The 19,876-nt window shown below is 35.6% G+C and overlaps 1 protein-coding gene and 1 pseudogene across 4 annotated transcripts in view; one reads left to right on the plus strand and one right to left on the minus strand.

Moving 5' to 3' along the window:
- Window positions 1–6,405: 6,405 nt before the first annotated feature.
- Window positions 6,406–19,876, minus strand: part of RAB18 (RAB18, member RAS oncogene family) — a 32,349-nt gene continuing 18,878 nt past the window's right edge. Inside the window, exons 3-7 of one of the 4 annotated variants that reach the window (XM_008067250.2) lie at window positions 18,734–18,795; window positions 12,743–12,815; window positions 10,838–10,956; window positions 10,695–10,761; window positions 6,470–8,410 (exon numbers count right to left, since the gene is read on the minus strand). In XM_008067250.2, coding sequence (XP_008065441.1) covers window positions 8,235–8,410; window positions 10,695–10,761; window positions 10,838–10,956; window positions 12,743–12,815; window positions 18,734–18,795 — 497 coding nt within the window. In that variant the 3' untranslated portion in view covers window positions 6,470–8,234. Of the gene's footprint in view, window positions 8,411–10,694; window positions 10,762–10,837; window positions 10,957–12,742; window positions 12,816–18,733; window positions 18,796–19,876 lie in introns of all 4 variants that reach the window. The other 3 variants (XM_008067251.1, XM_021717172.1, XM_021717173.1) reach the window with 3 other exon arrangements.
- LOC103269685 lies at window positions 11,166–11,552 on the plus strand (annotated as a pseudogene).

Here is a 19,876-nt window from a genome sequence, read left to right on the forward strand (position 1 = left end):
CAGGCGGGTCTCGAACCCGCGGGCTCAGGCCATCCACTCACCTCAGCCCCCCAAAGGCGCGGGATTACAGGCTGAGCCACCGAGCCAGGCTTGGTTGTGTCTTTAACCTAAAAAAGGTGGCATGGTTATGATACATAAGAATATTTAACTAGCTTAAAATTCCTAGAAGATGGCTAAAGGAACATGAATCTAAAAAGGACGAATGTCTTGTGGCCAGGAGACTATACTATTTCCTGACATGGCGAGCTGAATGTAGTGTTCCTGCTACACATGGAGCCTACTGAGTGCTGAGACCTGCCGGTTTGCCCTGTAGTCTGAGGTGAGGCCTACTTCAATATTCAGGTCTTCGCTATGGTGGGAACTGGGCAACACTCTCAGTAGGTACCTCATTTGCATATATCTACTCTACCTTTCTACTTAGAAATCACTAAATTGCTTATTTTCAGTTCACTTTTCTACACTTGTTGCCTAATTTAAGTGACAAAAAATATTGTTAGTGTTAAAAAGACCAAAAACTGCCAGGCTCGGTGGCTCAGCCTGTAATCCCGCACCTTTGGTAGGCTGAGGTGAGTGGATTGCCTGAGCCCGCAGGTTCAAGCCCCGCCTGGGCAGCGAGACCTCATTTCTACAATAAATCAAAAAATCAGCCGGGCGTGGTAGCGCGCGCCTGTAGTTCCGTCTACTCGGAAGGCTGAGGCGGAAGGATCGCCGGAGCCCAGCAGGTTGAGGCTGCGGTGGCCGGAAGCGGCCACAGCGCTCCAGTCTGGGCAACTGAGTGAGACTCCAACCCAAAAAAAAAAAAAAAGACCAAAAACTGTTTACAAAAGAAAACAGAAAAACACACACATATCCAAACATGAAAGACTACAACCTCAGAAAAGGAATTTTTAAATGAATGACATGTCCAATTTTGTTCCAAAATTAAACCTAAAAAGAAAAAAAAAGTGCAGTTTTCCTTAAGCATATTATAAAAATTGATTTAAGAAAACAGAAAAACTGAGAAGACCAATAACCAGGGTATGCTAAGAGAAACAACAGTTAACACTTATTGAAGTACTTATTTACTCCAATTTGTTTAATGCTCACAACAACCCTATGAGATGACGGCCAAAAGGAGTTAAATAACTGGCCCAAGATCATACAGCAGTAAATTAACTGAGCTGGGGCATGAGCCCATCTCATTCCAAAAGGCCATACTTACAATACACTGACTTGTAGCAAACTTGCAATAAACAGGCAACACCCATTTTTTTAAATTACATATTCCAGCATAGGAAGACAGAAATCTTACCAACTTTACGGATCTTGCCAAACATGACATTAGCAACAACAGAAACTGAGTAGTCCATTCCTACTATATTATGAAGAAAACCAGAAAGGGGTAAGGATAGCTTGGCCTGTGGAAATCCAAGAGTTGGCGCCTTGGACAGAGCTGGAAAGATGTGTAATCCTGAATGGCCTCCATGCAGGGGCAGGCCTAACTAGCAGATGTGATGTGGGAGGCTTCTTCCAAATGCTTGTCAGAGAAGACTCAAAATGATATCAGATAAAACAAATGTCTGTAATTTCCTTTATATAAATGCATACATATTTTTTAATTATAAATTATATTTTTGTTAGTTTACATAGAAATCTTAAAAATAGTTAAAACCAAAGTAGCAAATTAAAGAGATCAGGTAACTTGACAGACCTAGAAAAGTCAACAGCTTTTATTAGTGACAACTACACACATACATTCTGAAATGAAAAACCTATATTCTGTTCATACTGATAAAAAAAAAATGCTCCTATTTTATTAAAGAAGGTACAGGACGTATGTGAAGAAAACGATAAATTATTTAAAAACAGTACAGAAACTGAAGACAGAAAGATACCCATGTATTCTAACAGCAAGTCTTGTCAATAAAGTAACAGTTTTTGGCTGAGTGCAGTGGCTCATGCCTATAATCTCAGTACTTTGGGTAGCCAAGGCGGGAAGATTGCTTGAGCCTGAGTTCAAGATCAGCCTGGGCAACCTCTACCAAAAAAGTCAAAAAATCAGTCAGGAGTCGTGGCACATGCCTATAAGTCTCAGCTACTTGGGAGGCTGAGGCAAGAGGACTGCCTGAGCCTAGGAGGTCGAGGCTGCAGTAAGTTGTCATTGTGCCACTGCACTCCAGCTTGGGCAACAGAGCGAGACTCCAACTCAAAAAAGAAAAAGAAAAAAAAAAAAAAGCAGTAGTTTTCTTACAATTTGCAGAAATGTTAAAAATTCATTAAAATGATTAAGTTTTTGGTTTTTAAGACTTTTAAGTATGCAATATTTCAAACAAGTCACTGGGTGAAGATGTCAGCAATACATACCAATGATAAAAGGGCAGTATCCATGTTTCATTAAAAAATTCCTTCATATGAATGTATTTTGAAAAAAAAGGACCCATCAAAAGAAAAAAAGAACTGGCAAAATATAAAGTAATTGTTAAGATTCATATGTAAAAAAAGAAAATGAAAGAGTGAGGAAGGACATGCCTTACACATTGCAAAACATTACATAAAGCCACTATCACTGTATCTTTTGCTTTACCAGGTTCTTGGGCTGGCTGATGAAATCTGTGGAGCCATTTTAAGAATGTTTGTTGAAACATAAAGTACACAGCATTAAAGAAAACCAATTACACTTAAATACATTACTTTCCAAGGTTAAGAGCCCTTGACACAGAATGCCAAAGTAGATGACAGTACTTATGGGAATTTCATCTGGGGCAAAAGTGGCCTTTCAGCTCAATAAAAGGTAGGCTTCACTCGCGTAGGGGGCAGGGACAACTGGCTACACACATGAAGGAGGATGAGATGGCTCCTCATTTGTGCCATAAACAACTTAATTCCAAGTTACTAAAGGTTTTTGAAGAAAAAAACAAAAATCTCAGAAAAGGTGAGCCCAGAAATGATAATATTACAAAAAAATTTGTAGGGAAAATGTAGAATAAACAATTTAAAAAAACAAACAAAAACCTAAAACTCAGCTTAGAAAAAAACGCATATAACATGCACATAAATATCTGTAGTATACAAAGAGCTCATATAATAAAAACACAAAAAACTAAACAAAAAACTGGCAAAGGATATGAATAATCATTTCAAAAAACGAGCAACTCTAAATAGTGTACAAACACGAAAAAATACTCTGCATAAATGCAAGCTACATAAGTTATTCCTTAAAAATTATACCTTACAAATAACAAAATAGCAAAAATTAAAATATGAGAACATTTCTTGAGGCTAATGGGGAACACAGAGAAAATAATACACTCACATATTGCTAGTGGCAATGTAAATTGTTACAGACTGTTGGAAAGCTAGCAGCAAAATGTATCAAAACGTAGAAATACACATTTTGACCCAAAGTCCAGAACAGATCTCACTTCAGGTCCGATTTGATCCAGAGGTTCCAGACTGCATCAGGGCTCCAATTTAGACTCCCTCTTACTTCCTTGGTGCTGCCTCAGACTGGTTTCTTTATATTAGAAAAATGAGCTACTGCAAGTTCAGAGCATGACTCCTCATAGCACACTATCTCCAAGAAGCTTTCTTCTTCCATAGTTCCTGAGGAAGCCTCAGCAAACACCTCCTTTATCTCAATAATCTGATCTGTGTCAGGTGCCTCCCCTGAACCATTTGCTATTGGGGGGATGAGTGGGCACTGTTTAAAGGGAGCTGGGGAAATCTAGAAAGCCAAGGGTGTGACCACACTACCCAAACTACATGTATGATTATTTGTGGGGATGGGGCTGGAGGCAGTGGTGAAGGCAGAAGGCGAGAGAAGCAAGTAGATGCTGGATGGGCAACCACAACATACACGAACATGAAATTGAAGTCAGTCACACAAGTAGCTAATAAAATATTAAAAGTGCTCAAGCTCACTAGTATTCAAAGAAATGCAAATAAAACGACATGATTTGTTGCTTATCAGGTTAAAAACAAGAAAGAAAGAAAGAACCTGTATGTGTATGACTGAATGAGAGTGGGCAAGACAGAACGGCACTCACACTATTGTTCAAAATGTGTGTGTGTGTGTGTGTGTGTGTGTGTGTGTGTGTGTGTGTGTGTGTGTACACACACAAAACAGCTTTAACCAAGGGGTACTTAAGCAAACTTTATATCAGAAACATCACTGATTTGTAAAGATGAACAGTAAGCTAGCAACAAAATAGTAAAATTTAAAGGCCCCTATAAGTTGACTTTTTTCTTGTCCTCCAACCTTATGTTCTCATCAAAGAAAAAAAAAAAGATTTCTGGATAATTCTATATTCCTTAGCCCCAAGTCTACACACAAGGCTATCTATATCTATCTATTCTCGTCTTTTAGTAATTTAGACAAAACCTTGGGTGAAGTCCACAGTTGAGCGTACATGGCAGGGTTGGAGTCAGCTTTCCTGAAAGCTGAATGTTTTTACCCCTATATCTAACTACAGAAAGACATGAAGGACAAAAATTTCTACTGGTGAAATGGACCCCAAGAAATAGAGGCCTAATGCTTGAATGCTGAGAAGAACTCTAATCTATAATAACTGAAGGATTGTTATCCAGTTCATTTAAAAAATATACAGAAAAATATTCACTAAACTGTACTTTAAAATAGTGTAGATATGAGGTAAGCTTGTTATCCAGTTCATTTGATATACAGAAAAAAATACACTAAACTGTATTTTAAAATACTGTAGCTATGAGGTAAGTCTGTGCCAACTCACAGGTAGAATAAGTACTGGTATAAAAAGGATTCCCTTATCAGCTATGGTGCTAGTCCCACACTTCATAGAGATTCATGTATATTTCTTTAGTATGTCACCTACAATGAATCAAAATCAAGGGTTTAAAGATGGCAAACCAAATACTTGAAATGAAAACATCCACCTAGATTTCTTTTTTTTTTTTTTTTAGTTGGAGTCTCACTCTGTTACCCAGACTGGAGTGCAGTGTCTGCTCCTGGCCACCGCAGCCTCGACCTGCTGGGCTCCAGTGATCCTTTCTGCCTCAGCCCTCCAAGTAGCTGGAACTACAGGTGCACGCTACCACACCCGGCTATTTTTTTAATTTATTGTAGAGATGAGGTCTTGCCAAGTTGCCCAGGCGGGTCTCAAACCCGCGGGTTTCAGGCAGTCCACTCACCTCAGCCTCCCCAAGGCGCAGGATTACAGGCTGAGCCACCGAGCCCAGCTCCACCTAGATTTCAAAGGACTGTTTCCATACTTAATTTCTTTTCCCATGTCCAACACCAAATAGAAAATGAAGGTCCCCTAACTTTATACCTTTTCTAGGTCAGGGATTTTCATTCCACTCTGAGAAAGCAGAACTAAGAGACTACCTACTCTACTACAGAAGCTTTTAGGTCACATGACTTGTGGGGTAGGTTTACATCAATGGGATTTACTCTATAACTAATAAATCTGAAGTACTTCTATTACACATAACAAAAGAGAGTGACTGAGAAACAGGGAAACTCCTTTAGCTCAATTGTGTTAAAACAAAACGTTAGTAACCAGTTATAGTAAAAGGGGCAACAGTGAAGAGCATGGGCTTGGGAGTGGGAATGCCTCAACTGGAATACAGTTCCATCCTGCCTAAGCTATGTAACCCTTGAGAGTTACCTAATGCACCAATTTCATTATCTTCATCTTTAAGGTGGGTGTAACAGGAGTACTCTTAAAGTTGCTGTGGGGTTTAATGAAATAAGTCAGCACTTAGAATGGCACCTGACAGCTGGGCTCGGTGGCTCAGCCTATAATCCCAGCACTTTGGGAGGCCGAGACGAGTGGATTACCTGAGCCTGCAGGTTCAAGAGACAAGCCTGGGTAACTTGGCGAGACCTCATCTCTGCAATTAAAAAAAAAAATTAGTCGGGTGTGGTAGTGTGAGCCAGTAGTTCTGGCTACTTGGAAGGCTGAGGCGGAAGGATCACTGGAGCCCAGCAGGTTGATGTGGAGTGGCGATGAGAGAGCACTCCAACCTGGGCAACAGAGTGAGACTCCAACTCAAAAAAAAAAAAAAAAAGAATGGCACCTAACACCAAGAAAGCTTTTAATAAATTTAACTATTACTTATAAATGGAATAGTTCTTTATTTGTTTGGGTCTATTTCAGTACTCCTAGTACTCAGAATACTATATTCTAATTGTTCCAATTTGTACTATCTTCCCAAGGCCCTTTGAGACTACTTCAAGTAATTACAAAAATAATTAACAAAATCCTGTTAATGTAGATGACTGCTTTTAGACATTATAATTATCTCACTTACAAAACCTTAACTACAAAACACTAAGCTTGCAACAAAATAGGAAAATGAAGTCATGCAATAAAATCTGAATATTAAGTATTCCTCAGTTGATGAGAGTAATAGGGAAATGCAGAATACTTCCTGCACAAATAAATCTAGGGAAAGCAGGCTAAATTTATTCAACTATAAAAAGGTTACAATATAAATCTATCAAACAAAATTAATTTTAAAAAGTTATATTCAAGGGATTCATATGTATCCAAGTTCAGACCAAATCAAAACAATCTAATACACAAAGATTGTTATATATATAGCTCAAGGAGCAAAAAGCAATACATAGAAAAGTCTTGTCAGTACAGACTACATAAATACACAAATCTAAGGTTTTTAATGTAACATGAACAAATCATAAGTACATGTGTTAGCTCTTTTTCCAAACTTATAGTAGTATATGCTTTATACTTAGCAAAAACATACAGAATATATAAAAGCGTCAATCATATGTAGTGTAATCTAAAAAGTGTAAATCAAGTAGAATGTGAGGTTTTCATATGTAAAGATGTACATTTCAGAAAAAACTCAACTTGAAGTAAGTTCATTAACACATATTCTGCAAAGATCACCCACAGAAATGCTATCCCACCCTTCAAAACACCACTTAACTACAAATGCTGTGTAAAGAGCAAACTGTCCAGAAATATAATATTGAAATTTTACTGAGGGGTATTTAGTGACCCACCTTAAAGGAAAAATGACTTATTTAGGAGCTTAAAATAGCAGAGATCAATGTAAATTAAATAACATATGAGTGAAAAAATATACAATGTACAATAGCAAGAGGTAAGAAAACTGAATAACTGTGAAAAAGATTTATTAGTCTGTACAAGTTGGTTCTGATTAACTATTGGTTACTTGTTACAGTAAATTATCAAGACTTTTGTTGTGACGGTATTTTCCCACACACATCAGAATCTAGAAGCAATATGTCTTTCTCAAATCATCATTTAGTGTTTTTTTTTTTTTTTATCCCACCCTTCAAAACACAGAAATAGATTCTGACTCTCCACTAGCCATAATGGAAGTCCTACGATACAGATATTCATCAACATTACATAAGCTACATAATACGATTAAGGTACATGGACAAATGCTACCAACATTTAGAAAAAAGATGTTGGTTTTAAAAGTGGTAAGTACTGGAGTCACAATAAATATGCTGTTCATGTCCTTCCGAAGCCAAAATGGGGGGAAAACCTTATTGCCATTCTGCCAAACACCACATAACTTAAAATGCTGCATAGAGTTATAGATCCAATGTACATATTGCAAAATTAAAACTCCAGTTAACCAACTGAGTTAATCATTGAAGTAAATTTTAAAAAGTAATATTAAACTTCTCTAACATATCAATGCTATTTTAGAAGTATCATCACAACAGATATTTAATTATAAATTGGCCTGGGCCACTTTCTGGGATGAGAATTTTGCTTAGTACTAAAGGAGAATCTCAAACATCCTAGAAAAGCTATGGAATCATGCTCTTTGTTATTCCTGAAAGGAAATCTGCCAGGATTGATGATACCTGTATTCTTCTCTGGTTCTAGGAGTTCTATATACCAAGTAATTCAGTAACTGACAGAAGTATTTAAGCAAAAAGAAGACCAAAAGCAGACCTTGTATCAATACATACTAGATAGATGGATTTTTTTAAAAGTACATGATAAATGTAAATCATAAAATCAAAGATACTTATAAAGGTACATCTATTTTGTTACATTAAAAACTGTAGACTGCAAACTGTGCATGCTTACCATAACATTTTACCTGGGAAAACTGATGAGTGAGATTTCTTGCAAATATTTACTGCCATGATACAAAACAATTATGTGCAAACTGCAAGGTCCCTAAAATAGCAGTTAAGGAGTTTATATACAGAAAGATGTCACTATCTGATCAAATATGCAAGAGATGTAATTTCCCAGAGTTTATAACACAGAACAATAGCCGCCACAGGCTCCTCCTCCATGGCCTTCTTCCCTGTGTGACAGTTTGACTCCTTTATTCTGGGTCTCACTTTCCCACAGTCCAGGCGTCTGAATGATCTTTTCAACAAGTTCTTCAAAGGCACATTGTACACCATCACAGGTTTTTGCACTTGCCTCTGAAATTCAAGGAAAAATGTCACAGTACATTCCTTCCTGGCCATTCCATGTTTTTCTGGGAAACTATTATAGCATAAATATCAGCCCACAATATATTAAGAGACAAATCAGCAATTTCTCCCCCACAGGTTTAATATCAGTGAATATCCCCCAACTCTCAAAATTTAGCTATTTAAATTCTACCCATAAGAATACTGGTCTACAATTCCAAGATTATATGATAGAATAAAGCCCTATCCAACATTATGCCAAGGCTTTTTCCTTAAAAACTAGCCCCAAAGCAAATATTACTCCTATTTTAAAATAAGACAATTTACGCTCCAAGTTAAACAATTAACCTAATTATTCTGTGCCTGCAGCCAAAGGTAGCTATCGGTGCTGGATAATATGACACACAACCATGAACTTAGGCTCATGAAATCAGTGAACACCCAGCACTGCTTCCCAAATCTCCATTTCCTTAGTGATTACTTTTCTCACTATCTCAGGGGACTATTTTATTCCTTCCTCTCAAAACTCCTCTATCTAATGATCTGGTATTACGTTGAGAAAAACAGAAGCAGTCTGGCAAGAACTATCTCAACATCCCACCAATAAAATTCACCAAGCTCCCTGCCTAAATGACTTTGCACTCTGCCTTCGCTGCTGTTACAATGGATGAGATCTCTAAACCATCCCTTCTCTAGTCTCTGGATTCTCATTCTTTCTCATTCACTGAAGTATCATACACTCTCCTGGATCAAATCAATCAGCCTAAAAGGTCTGCCACATTATTTTCCATTTTAATAAAAAACAAACTTACCCTCTGGTCCACATATTCTTCTTGTAGCCACCCATTTCTCTACAGCTTGAAAACTGTAAAGAGTTATCTATATAAGCTGTTTCCACTTTCTTTCTTCAAACCATTCTAATTAGGCTTTTGTTCCCACTTCATTCAAATGATTCTTTTCAAGACCATCAACACCCTTTACCTAGTCAACTCCAACACTATAATTTTATTTGACATCTTTGGCATTTGACACTCCTTATCACTTTCTCTTCTTTCCCTTGACTTCCAGACACTGAACACTACAGGTCAATGTGCTTATCTCTCATCAACCCCCACCCAGGTCATTCTCTTTCTTCTTACAATGTTCTATTTCCTGCATAGCATTACTTTCTTATTCAAATCTGAGTCCCCTACTAGAATGTAAGCTCCACATGGTCAGGGAGCTTGTTTGTTTTGTTCATTGTTATATCCTTGGTGTTCAGCAAATGCTGGATAAACTAAGGAATGGAAATGAGGGACATGCAACAAGTAAGCAGTAAAGGCAGTACTCAATTCCTTTCTGAAAACCCCTGAACTTTCCACTTATCTCACCCTGCTCCTATCTACATAGGACATTCTCCCGATTCCATCTGCAGATTCCTACTAGCTTCTAACACCATGGAATGGCTAATCAGTAATTCCTACATTGGCTTCACATCACAATTGACTAAAGTGCTTTTAAATAAACTGCCTTTCAGAACTGTGATAAGGCACAAAGACCTGTAAGTTTAGAAAGCTCCCCTGGTGATTCTGATAAGCTAGTCTACTTTTCTAGATGAGGAACCGGCCAATGCTTTAGGTAAAGGGCCAGACAGTGAACACCTAAGGCTTTGAGAGCCATATGGCTGCTACTCACAAGCAGCCACAGACAACATGTAAACACATGGACATCACAGTGTTCCAATACAAATGGTGGAGCCAGATTTGAACCAAGCTGTAGTTTGCCAACCCTTGCTTGACCAAGTTTCTCAAACACCAATATGCATATGAACCATATGAAGATCTGGTTAAAATGCAGATTCTAATTCCCAAAATCTGGGGTATGGCCTGAGCTGAAGCAGTTCCAACAAGCTCCCAGGTGGTGCTGATGCTACAGCATAAGGATCAGCAAGGCACAACTTCAGAAGTGCCAAGTTTACTGAATGCCAGTGCATCATGAGAGGAATGGCTTGACTGTGAGCTAAATGATTTCACAGAATGTGATCCAACTTTATTTTTACAGAAAGAAAAATAAAGAACCTCATTCTATAGTTAGATTTTGTAGCATGATGAAACTATGAATAAAAATATTTTATGGTTCATAGAGAAATAAATTTAGTAAAAACTCCTTTTAAAAATTCCTCAGTAATAACGAAAGAGGGGCAATCCCCTTGGGCCCCCTCCCACTATGGAAGCTTTTCTGTCCTCCTAATAAATATTGCTTTCTAAAAAAAATAAATAATAATGAAAGGGTAGCTATTCACTCATTCACCTACCTATAAATAACATGGAATGCTTTCGTGCAAATTTCAGGCCTTCATTTCTATCAACTTCACGATTTTCCTAAAAGATAAATACAGTGATTAAGAAAAGCTACCAAAACAGAGAATCAAGATGCCAGGTATCTGCTGTTTCTTACCTTATCAATTTTATTTCCAACTAGCATGTTAACTATATCATTTCTTGTACAGTATGTTTCCAATTCATTTAACCAATTATCCAGTTTAACAAAGGTGTCTCTTCTTGTAACATCATAAACTGAAATCAAAGGAAAAAGTAATTTATTAAATAAGCATTAAAAATAAGAAGCAGTCGTGTACCTACACGTGGGCTGGGGGTGCCATCGCGCCTGGGCCTTTTCCTCAGTTTTTCCTCTCCCCTCCCCACCCCACCATGATTCCCTGGTCAGCATTTGCACAGAGAACTCAGCGCTGAGGTGGTCAAGATTGTCTAAAGCCATGGGGAAAATGGTGGAAAATTCACTGTTGTCATTGCCAGAAAGAGCGATTTATGGGTTTGTTCTTTTTGTAAGCTCCCAATTTGGCTTCATACTTTATCTCATGTGGGCTTTTATTCCTGAATCTTGGCTAAACTCCTTAGGCTTAACCTATTAGCTTCAAAAATATTGGGCAGTTACATTACCTATGTACCTCATTACTATTGTAATCGATTATGTACTCTTGTTTGAAATTAATATGATGAGTACCTCTTTACTCAACTCCATTCATACAATCACAGATAACTATGTAAAAAATCAACAGCAGAATAAATGCCAAGAGGCCATTCCAGCATTACCAGATATTCCTATTAGTGAAGTAAACAAAATGTTCTTTCATGCAGCCAAAGAACTTTAGCCAAAAACTGAATTGTATGTAGGCATACTAAAACCAAGCATTAATTTGTTTTTGACTTAACAATTTTGACCATAATAAATTTGACCACCTCTTAGTAGTACCCAGTACTGGGATGTTAAAAAAAAAGTAAATCGTTCTTCCCTTATGTTCAATTAATATTGTAAATGTTCTGAAATATTAGTTTTTAATGGACAGAATAAATAATATACTACATTTTTAGAAAAGCAGTTGACATTATATTCCTAATATGTAGCTAGGCGCCAACATTAGGAGTCTGTTCTTTGTTAAGCCTTCATTGCTTAACAATGAGTATCTACTGATTCAGATGGAAGAAACAAGTGATTTTTTTTTAAAGGAAAAAACAAAAAACATACATACACACACATTTCAATCTTATTAACATACACTGTGACAGAAATGAAATTATAATCTGTGTAATAAATCAAAACTAATTAAAGCAAAACAACAGCTGTTCCCATTCATAATGATGAAAGAGGTCTGTTCAAAAATCAGAGTATTTAAAATCAAATTTGTAGCAAAATATAACAAAATTTCACATGAATGTAAATATCAATGACCCTGTTAACTTATTTCTTTTAAGAACCAGAATTTGCAACTTTGAAAAATTACAGTACAGTCAGTGAGTCCTGATTCTCTTCCTCTGTTATCACTTTCAGCTTATATCATCCTGTATTATAACAAAGAGCTTATTAATTTAAAGCATTTTCTTTTCTTTTCTTTCTTTTTTTTTTTTTAGTTGGAGTCTCACTCTGCTGCCCACCACAGCTTCAACCTGCTGGGCACGGGCAATCCTTTCTCTTCAGCTTTCCAAGTAGCTGGAACTACAGGTGCACACCACCACGCCCGGTGAATTTTTTGACTTATTGTAAACAAGTGGTCTCACCAAGTTGCCCAGGCTGTTCTCAAACCCGTGGGCTCAGGCAAGTCCCTCACCTCGGCCTCCCAAAGTGCTCAGACCTTGTCTTTAGTTTAATTGCTAGATAAAGAGCTGAAAACAAATTTAAAAGTTTTAATACTCATTAATATTAAATGAAGTTAATACAACTTCAATTTACATAAACATAGCCCTAAAGAAAATTAAACAAAAACTTACTGACCTTCACAGACTAGGAAAATCAGAAATTCCAAGAAACAATACTTTTAAACAGTAGATTAAAGTAAGCACTTACCTAATATAACACCTTGTGCACCTCTGTAATAGCTAGGAGTTAATGTTCTAAATCTCTCTTGACCAGCAGTATCCTAAAAAGAACAATTAAGTGAAAAAAGGATAACAGACCTTCAATACACTAACTTAAGAGTAGAAAGTCAAAGAGCATTATTAAAAATAATATTAACGCACAAGCTCATTCAAAACCTGAAATTTAAATAATATGTGTTCTCTGACTGACAAGTGTTACAGAAAATAAACTCAATAAATAAATACTCATTTCTAGAGGAACACAACTAAGATTTTCTACCATTTTGGATTTAAGGTTTTTTATCACACATGAAATCAATTTCATTGAAAGTCACCATTTGCAACTCCAGCTGCACAATGACATTTTCTGGGACTCTTTGGACCCAACCCCCAAAGACTCCGATTTAACTGGTTTAGGGTAATGAAAAGAAGCTTAATTTCCTCCCAGGTGTTTGTATTGGAGAGTCAAAGCTGAGAATCACTGATTTTGAGAATTACAGGGGTATCTTATATTAGGTAAAGAATTTAGGTTGGGCTCTTTTAAGTGCTTTCTATGTATCTTTTTTCTGGAAAATGCATAAAACCAAGCTACTCCTTATTGCATGTTATTTCTGACCCATGTTAGGGTTAATAAACAAAAGATGTACACTATGTAAGAAATGTAAATTTCACTAAGGCAGGGACACATCTGGTTAATTACCGGTTTAACCACTATGCCTAGTGCAATTCTTGAAATTAAGATGGTTGCTCAGAATTTGCTGGGGCTTTTTCCCAGCAAATTCTCCCAGCCTGGTTATTTCTCTCTGTGGTCTTTCTACCATCCTTGGATTCTGGCTTCAAGAAACTTAAAGAAAATAGCAGTTGGCAAACTTGCCTCCTCAGCCCTCCACCTGTTTTATTATATACAGATTTATTAAATAAAGTTTTATTGAAACACAGCATGACCATTTGCTACCTTATTGCCATATGGCCTGTTTTAGAGTTGAACTATTTACTATCTGGCCTTTTAAGAAAAAGTTTGCAATCTTCTAACGTAAAGTAAATGAAGAAAAGTAGAGACATATATCAAACCTCAACTGGGCTACCAGTTCCACTGTTGTAAATGAATGACTTGCTATGGAACAAGCAGAAGCTCCTTTTGATATGAAAAGTGTTAACAACCTCTAAGAGGTTTGAGGACTGGACAGGAATTTTCAACCAGCAATGAAGGACTACAGTAGTACCCAGTTTCTTTGTCTGGCCAAAGTAGAGAATGCTTTAAGACAATATAGAGTATCTGTGGTCCTTTCTAGCCTCAGAAGAGAAAATTAAGAGGAAAATAACTTTTTACTGGAAACCACTTGGAACATTCACCACTCTTTCACAGATACACTTATATAAATGCAGAATGTCCTTGTTCCCAGATTCTCACCACTATAGAAACTAGCCCCTACCCTGCCAAGTTTGAGTGAAGAAATGCTTAATTTAAAAGCAAGCATTCTAAACAGATAAATGTATGAGATAAAATATGATTTCTCTTTACAAAAACTAACTCTGTCTCAAGGTTTCTTACAAACATGCCTCTGATATTTAAAATTATTCAATTTGCATACTTACTCAACTTTTCAATAACAACGATATAAATTAAAAGCTGCATAAAATAAAGTGGATATGCTATCTATAAGAGATTATACTCTGATAACATGACATAGGTCAACACTATAACTTAATAATCATTAATAAAATGCCACATAGATACCCAATGTTATTTTTTGATCAATATGATCAAGTTTGCAGGAAAAAACCAGTAATCAACTGGAAGCCATGAGGATATAATTTCTATGTAAAACTATACCAACGCTTTTAGAAAGCAATATGTACATGAAAAATGTACATGTACGTGTATATGTATATATACACATGAACTAGACATGCTCATAGCCTTGGGCTAGTGCCTATTTCAGAAAACCTGATTCATATAAAATAAAATAAAAATGTATATTTTTAAAAGACAAACTTATGAAAAACATATCCTAGCTATTCACTTATATGCAAAAAAAATGACAAATTAGCAACATTCAAATTACTCAGTGTGCAGACATAATTTTTAGAATTCCATCATGCTAAGCATTTAACTTTTAGTACTACAGACTATCTTTTTGTGAGAGAAAAGAAAGGCAGGAAAAGCCATTATTTAACAAACAAGACACTGTTTTGGAACAGAGAATTTGGAAATTTAAGAAGCAGCTATTTTTCCATACATGGAACACTTCCATTCTCATAACAAATAGTTTGGAGCAAGGACCAAGTATGAAATATTTTAGTCCCAAGACTTTTTGTTATGACAGGAAGAAAGTCATTCTATTTGCATAAGGAAAGTGTAGCCATAACTTCCAGAGCTGGCAGAAAGCAAGTGAGTACGAATTTCATTCTGTCTTCATTGAGATCACCATTCTGCCTTGATGAAACACAACATAGAAATCAGAACTGCAATTCCAGTTAAAATATCGACAAAGCCCATAGTTTTAAAAGTAAAGACCAGAGCAAAAGATATTTTATATTAAAATTTCTCACGTGACTTTGACCTTACATGTGATGAATATTTAATTAGGCCAGATGTTTAAATTCCTGACATTTTTGGATTCACTTATAAAAATGTTTCAATAGGTATGATAAATGAGGGGGAACAACCCTGTGCCACAGCACTGGATCAGGATTTATTGCAACTATAAAATGTACATGCTTAAGGAGTCAGAAGTTAGATTTTTTTGCTTGTATTTGTCTTTAAAACAGGAATATGTGGTAGGTATAATGACATCTTTGTAAGATAAAAGAAGCAGAGCTTTTCATCTCTATCTCGTGGTTTTATTTTCTGATGGGGAAAATGGAGAAGAAATTAATTTGAAGATAGATATAAATAAGACCTAGAAAGGCTAAATAATAAAATGTAGGGAATGGCAGTGGAAGTGAGGCAAGGACACAGAAGACGGCAACAGAAGAAAAGCTCTCAAATGCTGTTTAGGTCATGATGAGTATGCACTTTCAGGAGGCTGCAGGGCTGTGCTTAATTATGCTATTTGATTCTAAAAGAAACTTTTAAAGTAGGAGGGGACTCATTTTACTTACACAATTAAAACCAAAGAAAAATTAGAGGAAACTATGGATTCATATATTTTTAATATTCAGTGAAAGGCTTTCCTAAATACATGATATTCAAATGCCATGAAGAAAATAACCTGATCATAGAAATATTAAAACCTTGGTATGGCAAGAACATCCCTCACCTCTCACACCTTCCATTCATCCTTAGTAAGATTTGACAGTAAATAACAAACGGGAAAAAAAAGCTTTGCAACATATGACGACAGATAGTATTATACACACACATAGTAACACAAATGTATTCATCTGAAATGATTTTAAAGACAAAAAACAGAGTGGAAAATTGTAGCATACAACAAAGCTAATATTTGTACTATATAAAGTCGTGAATCATAAAAATAATAAATGGCAATATAAAACAGGCAAAGCACAAAAAAAGAAAACTCATTTAAAAATATGATCAACAGACATATGATAGGAAAAAACCTCACTAATCAAAAGAAATATAAATATAAGTGAAAACATATTACTCAGAGGAAAGGATAAGATTGGCAACACTTAGTACAGATTAAGGTGTAGAAGAGTGAATATGAAAATATAATTAGCGGGAGTATAAACTGAAAAATAAGACTTTTTGGTGTATATCAATGTTACATCTTCACACCTTAAAACAGTATTTCTACTTCTAGGTATACATCCTAAAATAACTAGATAAGTACACACAGATGTAGAAACCAGGATGCTCATCAGAGCACTGTATATCTTTGTGAAAAACTGGTGAAACTTTAAATATCTTCCACTGAAGGTTGACTAAATTAAAGTACAGCTATGAAATAAAATACCTGGTGGCCATATAAACTGATGTAACAAATAAACATATTGTGTGTGGGGTGAAGAGAAGGCCATTTATAAAAACATCAGATACAATCTCCTTCTTTTGGAAAATTGCTTATACATGTATGTGTAGCAGCATATATATATATTTGCCTAGATATTTTAAATGTATATGCTGGCTTTTTTTTCCCTCTTTTAGTTTTAAAGATGTGGGGTCCAATTCGGGATTCGGTATACAAATATTCATTATGCAGGTACCCTTGTTGATGAGGTGTACCTCCCATCCCCCGACATATTCCCACTACTGCCAATCCCACCGCCCCTCTACCCCTCAATTTCTCAACCAACTCATCTTTGACAAAGGCTCCACCACCAACCACTGGAGACAGGGGAACCAAATGGTGTTGGGAAAACTGGCTGACCACATGCAGAAGATTAAAACAAGACCCCTACCTATTACCATACAAAAAAAAAAAATCAAATCTAAATGGATCAAAGACCTAAATGTAAAATCTCAAACTATAAGAAACTTAGTATACACTGGTTAAAGATGAACTTTCTTCTATTAATTTCTTATTGTCTCAATTATCTTTCTTAGAATGAGCTTATATTATTCTTATAATTGGGGGAATCTTTGTTTTTTAAAAAAATATTTATAGGCCTATAGTAAAGATGTCTCTTCAGGAATACCTGCCAGTCTTTTTATTAGGCAGGAATGAGAAAGTACATTTAAAACAAAACAAAACCTCCTGTATGAAAGAAAAATCTCACTGCAATCAGCAAGCCTCAGATCCTGCTCTAATCTATATATTTCACAAAGCAGTAGCAAGGACAGAAAGGGGTGATAAATCAACCATGAAAAGCATGTGGAAATTAGTACAGAAAAAGCTAGCATTATTACATTATTCAATATATTTTACCATAATCCAGTCCAACATTTCCCAGACTGTTTTGTTAGACATTATTGTTCCAATTGATATAAAGAATATTTGGGGAAGTATGAAAAATAGGGTAAAAGTCATTTAAAGTACTGTAACTTAAAAACTGACAAAAATATTAAACAAATTTATACAGTTACTCATTATTTGAAGATAAAATGTACGTTAGAAATACTGTGTCATTCAGAGAAAACCAAGAAGATAAATGACATGCAATGCATGAACACTTGATGTTTCAATCTGTGAAACAGCATTTACCATTTAACTACCATTTGGAAGTATGAATGTCTCAATTTGATGACTGCTGATAGTTCTAATATTATTTATCATATGTTATAAACATTATATATATTTAATTATCACAGTACACAGGAAAATTAGAGTATTAAAATTATATGAGTATGTTTTAAAATTGGTATATGTAGTAAATATTTATATATGACCAACCATACTTAATTGGGAGAAAGATATAGATAAGTAGGTAGGTAGGTAAGTAGGCAGACAGATGGAAGAAAAAGAGACAGACCTAGGCACTGAGCATCTTGGGTATTTTTGACAGTTAATGCTACCTTATTCTGCACTAGCATGAAGAGGTCTAGATAGCAGAACGATGTGGATCAGATTCGTTGGATTCACAGGAAAATGAAAAGAAGCCAGTAAGGAAAAAGGAAGTATTAAAAAATAAACCTAAAGTTGGCAAACTCAAATATTAGAAACATCTATACTAAAAAAACAGAAAAAATATTTTTTTCCAAGAATCATTTCACTCCTCATCCCTTCAACAACTGCCTTTAGAGTTAGTTCAGTCTAGATGGTCTTTTTAAAACTTTAAAGAAACATATTCAATTACAATGATTCTCTCTGGCAGATGACTTTTTAATATTCTCTTCTGTTTTGGAATAGTCATAAAGAATTATACATTTTAAAAATTTAAGTAAAGCAAATCTCTAATTACCCAGTTATAAGATAGAACTCTTTATTGTTTATCCTTTAATCAACATCAAATCTCCCAGAAGTTATTTAATACAAATTGTTCATTCACCTCTAGAACACTACACAAATCAATTTCTACATCCCAAAAAGTACGAGTTTAACATTTATAAAAAGTACATTTAAAAAGCTCTTACCCAAATTGCAAGTTTAGCCTTATTTCCATCCACAGAAATTGTTTTCACTTTAAAGTCAACACCTTGAAAAAATGAAAATTTTGATAAGTCTCTCAAGTAAAATATACTTTTAAAACCCCTTACCAAGAAAACTAGGAAACAGAAAAGTCACTTTGTCAAAAGCCCCAACTCACACCTCAAATTCTTAGAATTCTGTATGTAAAGAAAAAGTGTTACTAAAATTCAGCAGCTTAGGATTTAATCAGAATAAATGAAAATCAAATGCTTGTAGAATACAAACACTCACCTAGCTGTCATTCTTCCAAAAAGGAAAAATAATACTCAATTTCAGGTGATGACTGACTATGCATGTTAAAAGTAAAGAGCTAGAATCACAGTGCTAATATAGAGAAGACTGCATGGGTGACTACAGGTCATGGCAGTTTTCAGGAGCTCCCTGAACCCCAACACACTACTGTCAGGAGAGATATCTACCACCAGTCAGTCACTAACTCAGATCTTCCTTCACTGTAAGCAGCATTGCAGACTAGTAAAAATATGGGGTCCACTCATTCCTTTTCTTATGAATTCTGTTTGTTTTTATCCCCAAAACAGTACTAGTTTTAAGAAATAAAAAAAAAAAAAAAAAATTTACACATGGACACTTACACTCAAGCCTCTAGGAATCTTCATAAGTGGAAGAGGGATGCCCAAAGTTCTATGAAAAGTTTCTACAAGTACTAGTTTAAGTAAAGAAAAGAAGAGTTTCATAAGAAGTCATAAAGCCTTTATTACAGCAGCCAAAAAAGAAACTTCTCTCTATCTAGAAAAAGGAGTTGACACATGACATCTGGTTTAAATGAATAGTACCTGCCAACATGTCTTTAAAGAGTATCAACAATATTCAGTCTACCACACTGGCCAGAGGGAAAGCATTAACTCAAGAAGCTTGGAAAGAAACTTTCAAAATATCTTATTAGTAGTCATAATTAATTCAGAACAGGCCTACCTAAGATGAACAGCACCATCTTGTACTAAAGCCTTCATAGAACACCTGTCACCAATATGGAAATCTATCAGTAATTCTTGGATGACTTCTGGTGATTTCATTACATACACAAATTAGACAATAAAAACATTCAAAATGTGCATTATGCTAGGTCT

The sequence above is a fragment of the Carlito syrichta genome, unplaced genomic scaffold, assembly GCF_000164805.1.
Source record: "Carlito syrichta isolate Samal-C Ts95f unplaced genomic scaffold, Tarsius_syrichta-2.0.1 Scaffold309446, whole genome shotgun sequence".
Lineage (NCBI taxonomy): Eukaryota > Metazoa > Chordata > Mammalia > Primates > Tarsiidae > Carlito > Carlito syrichta.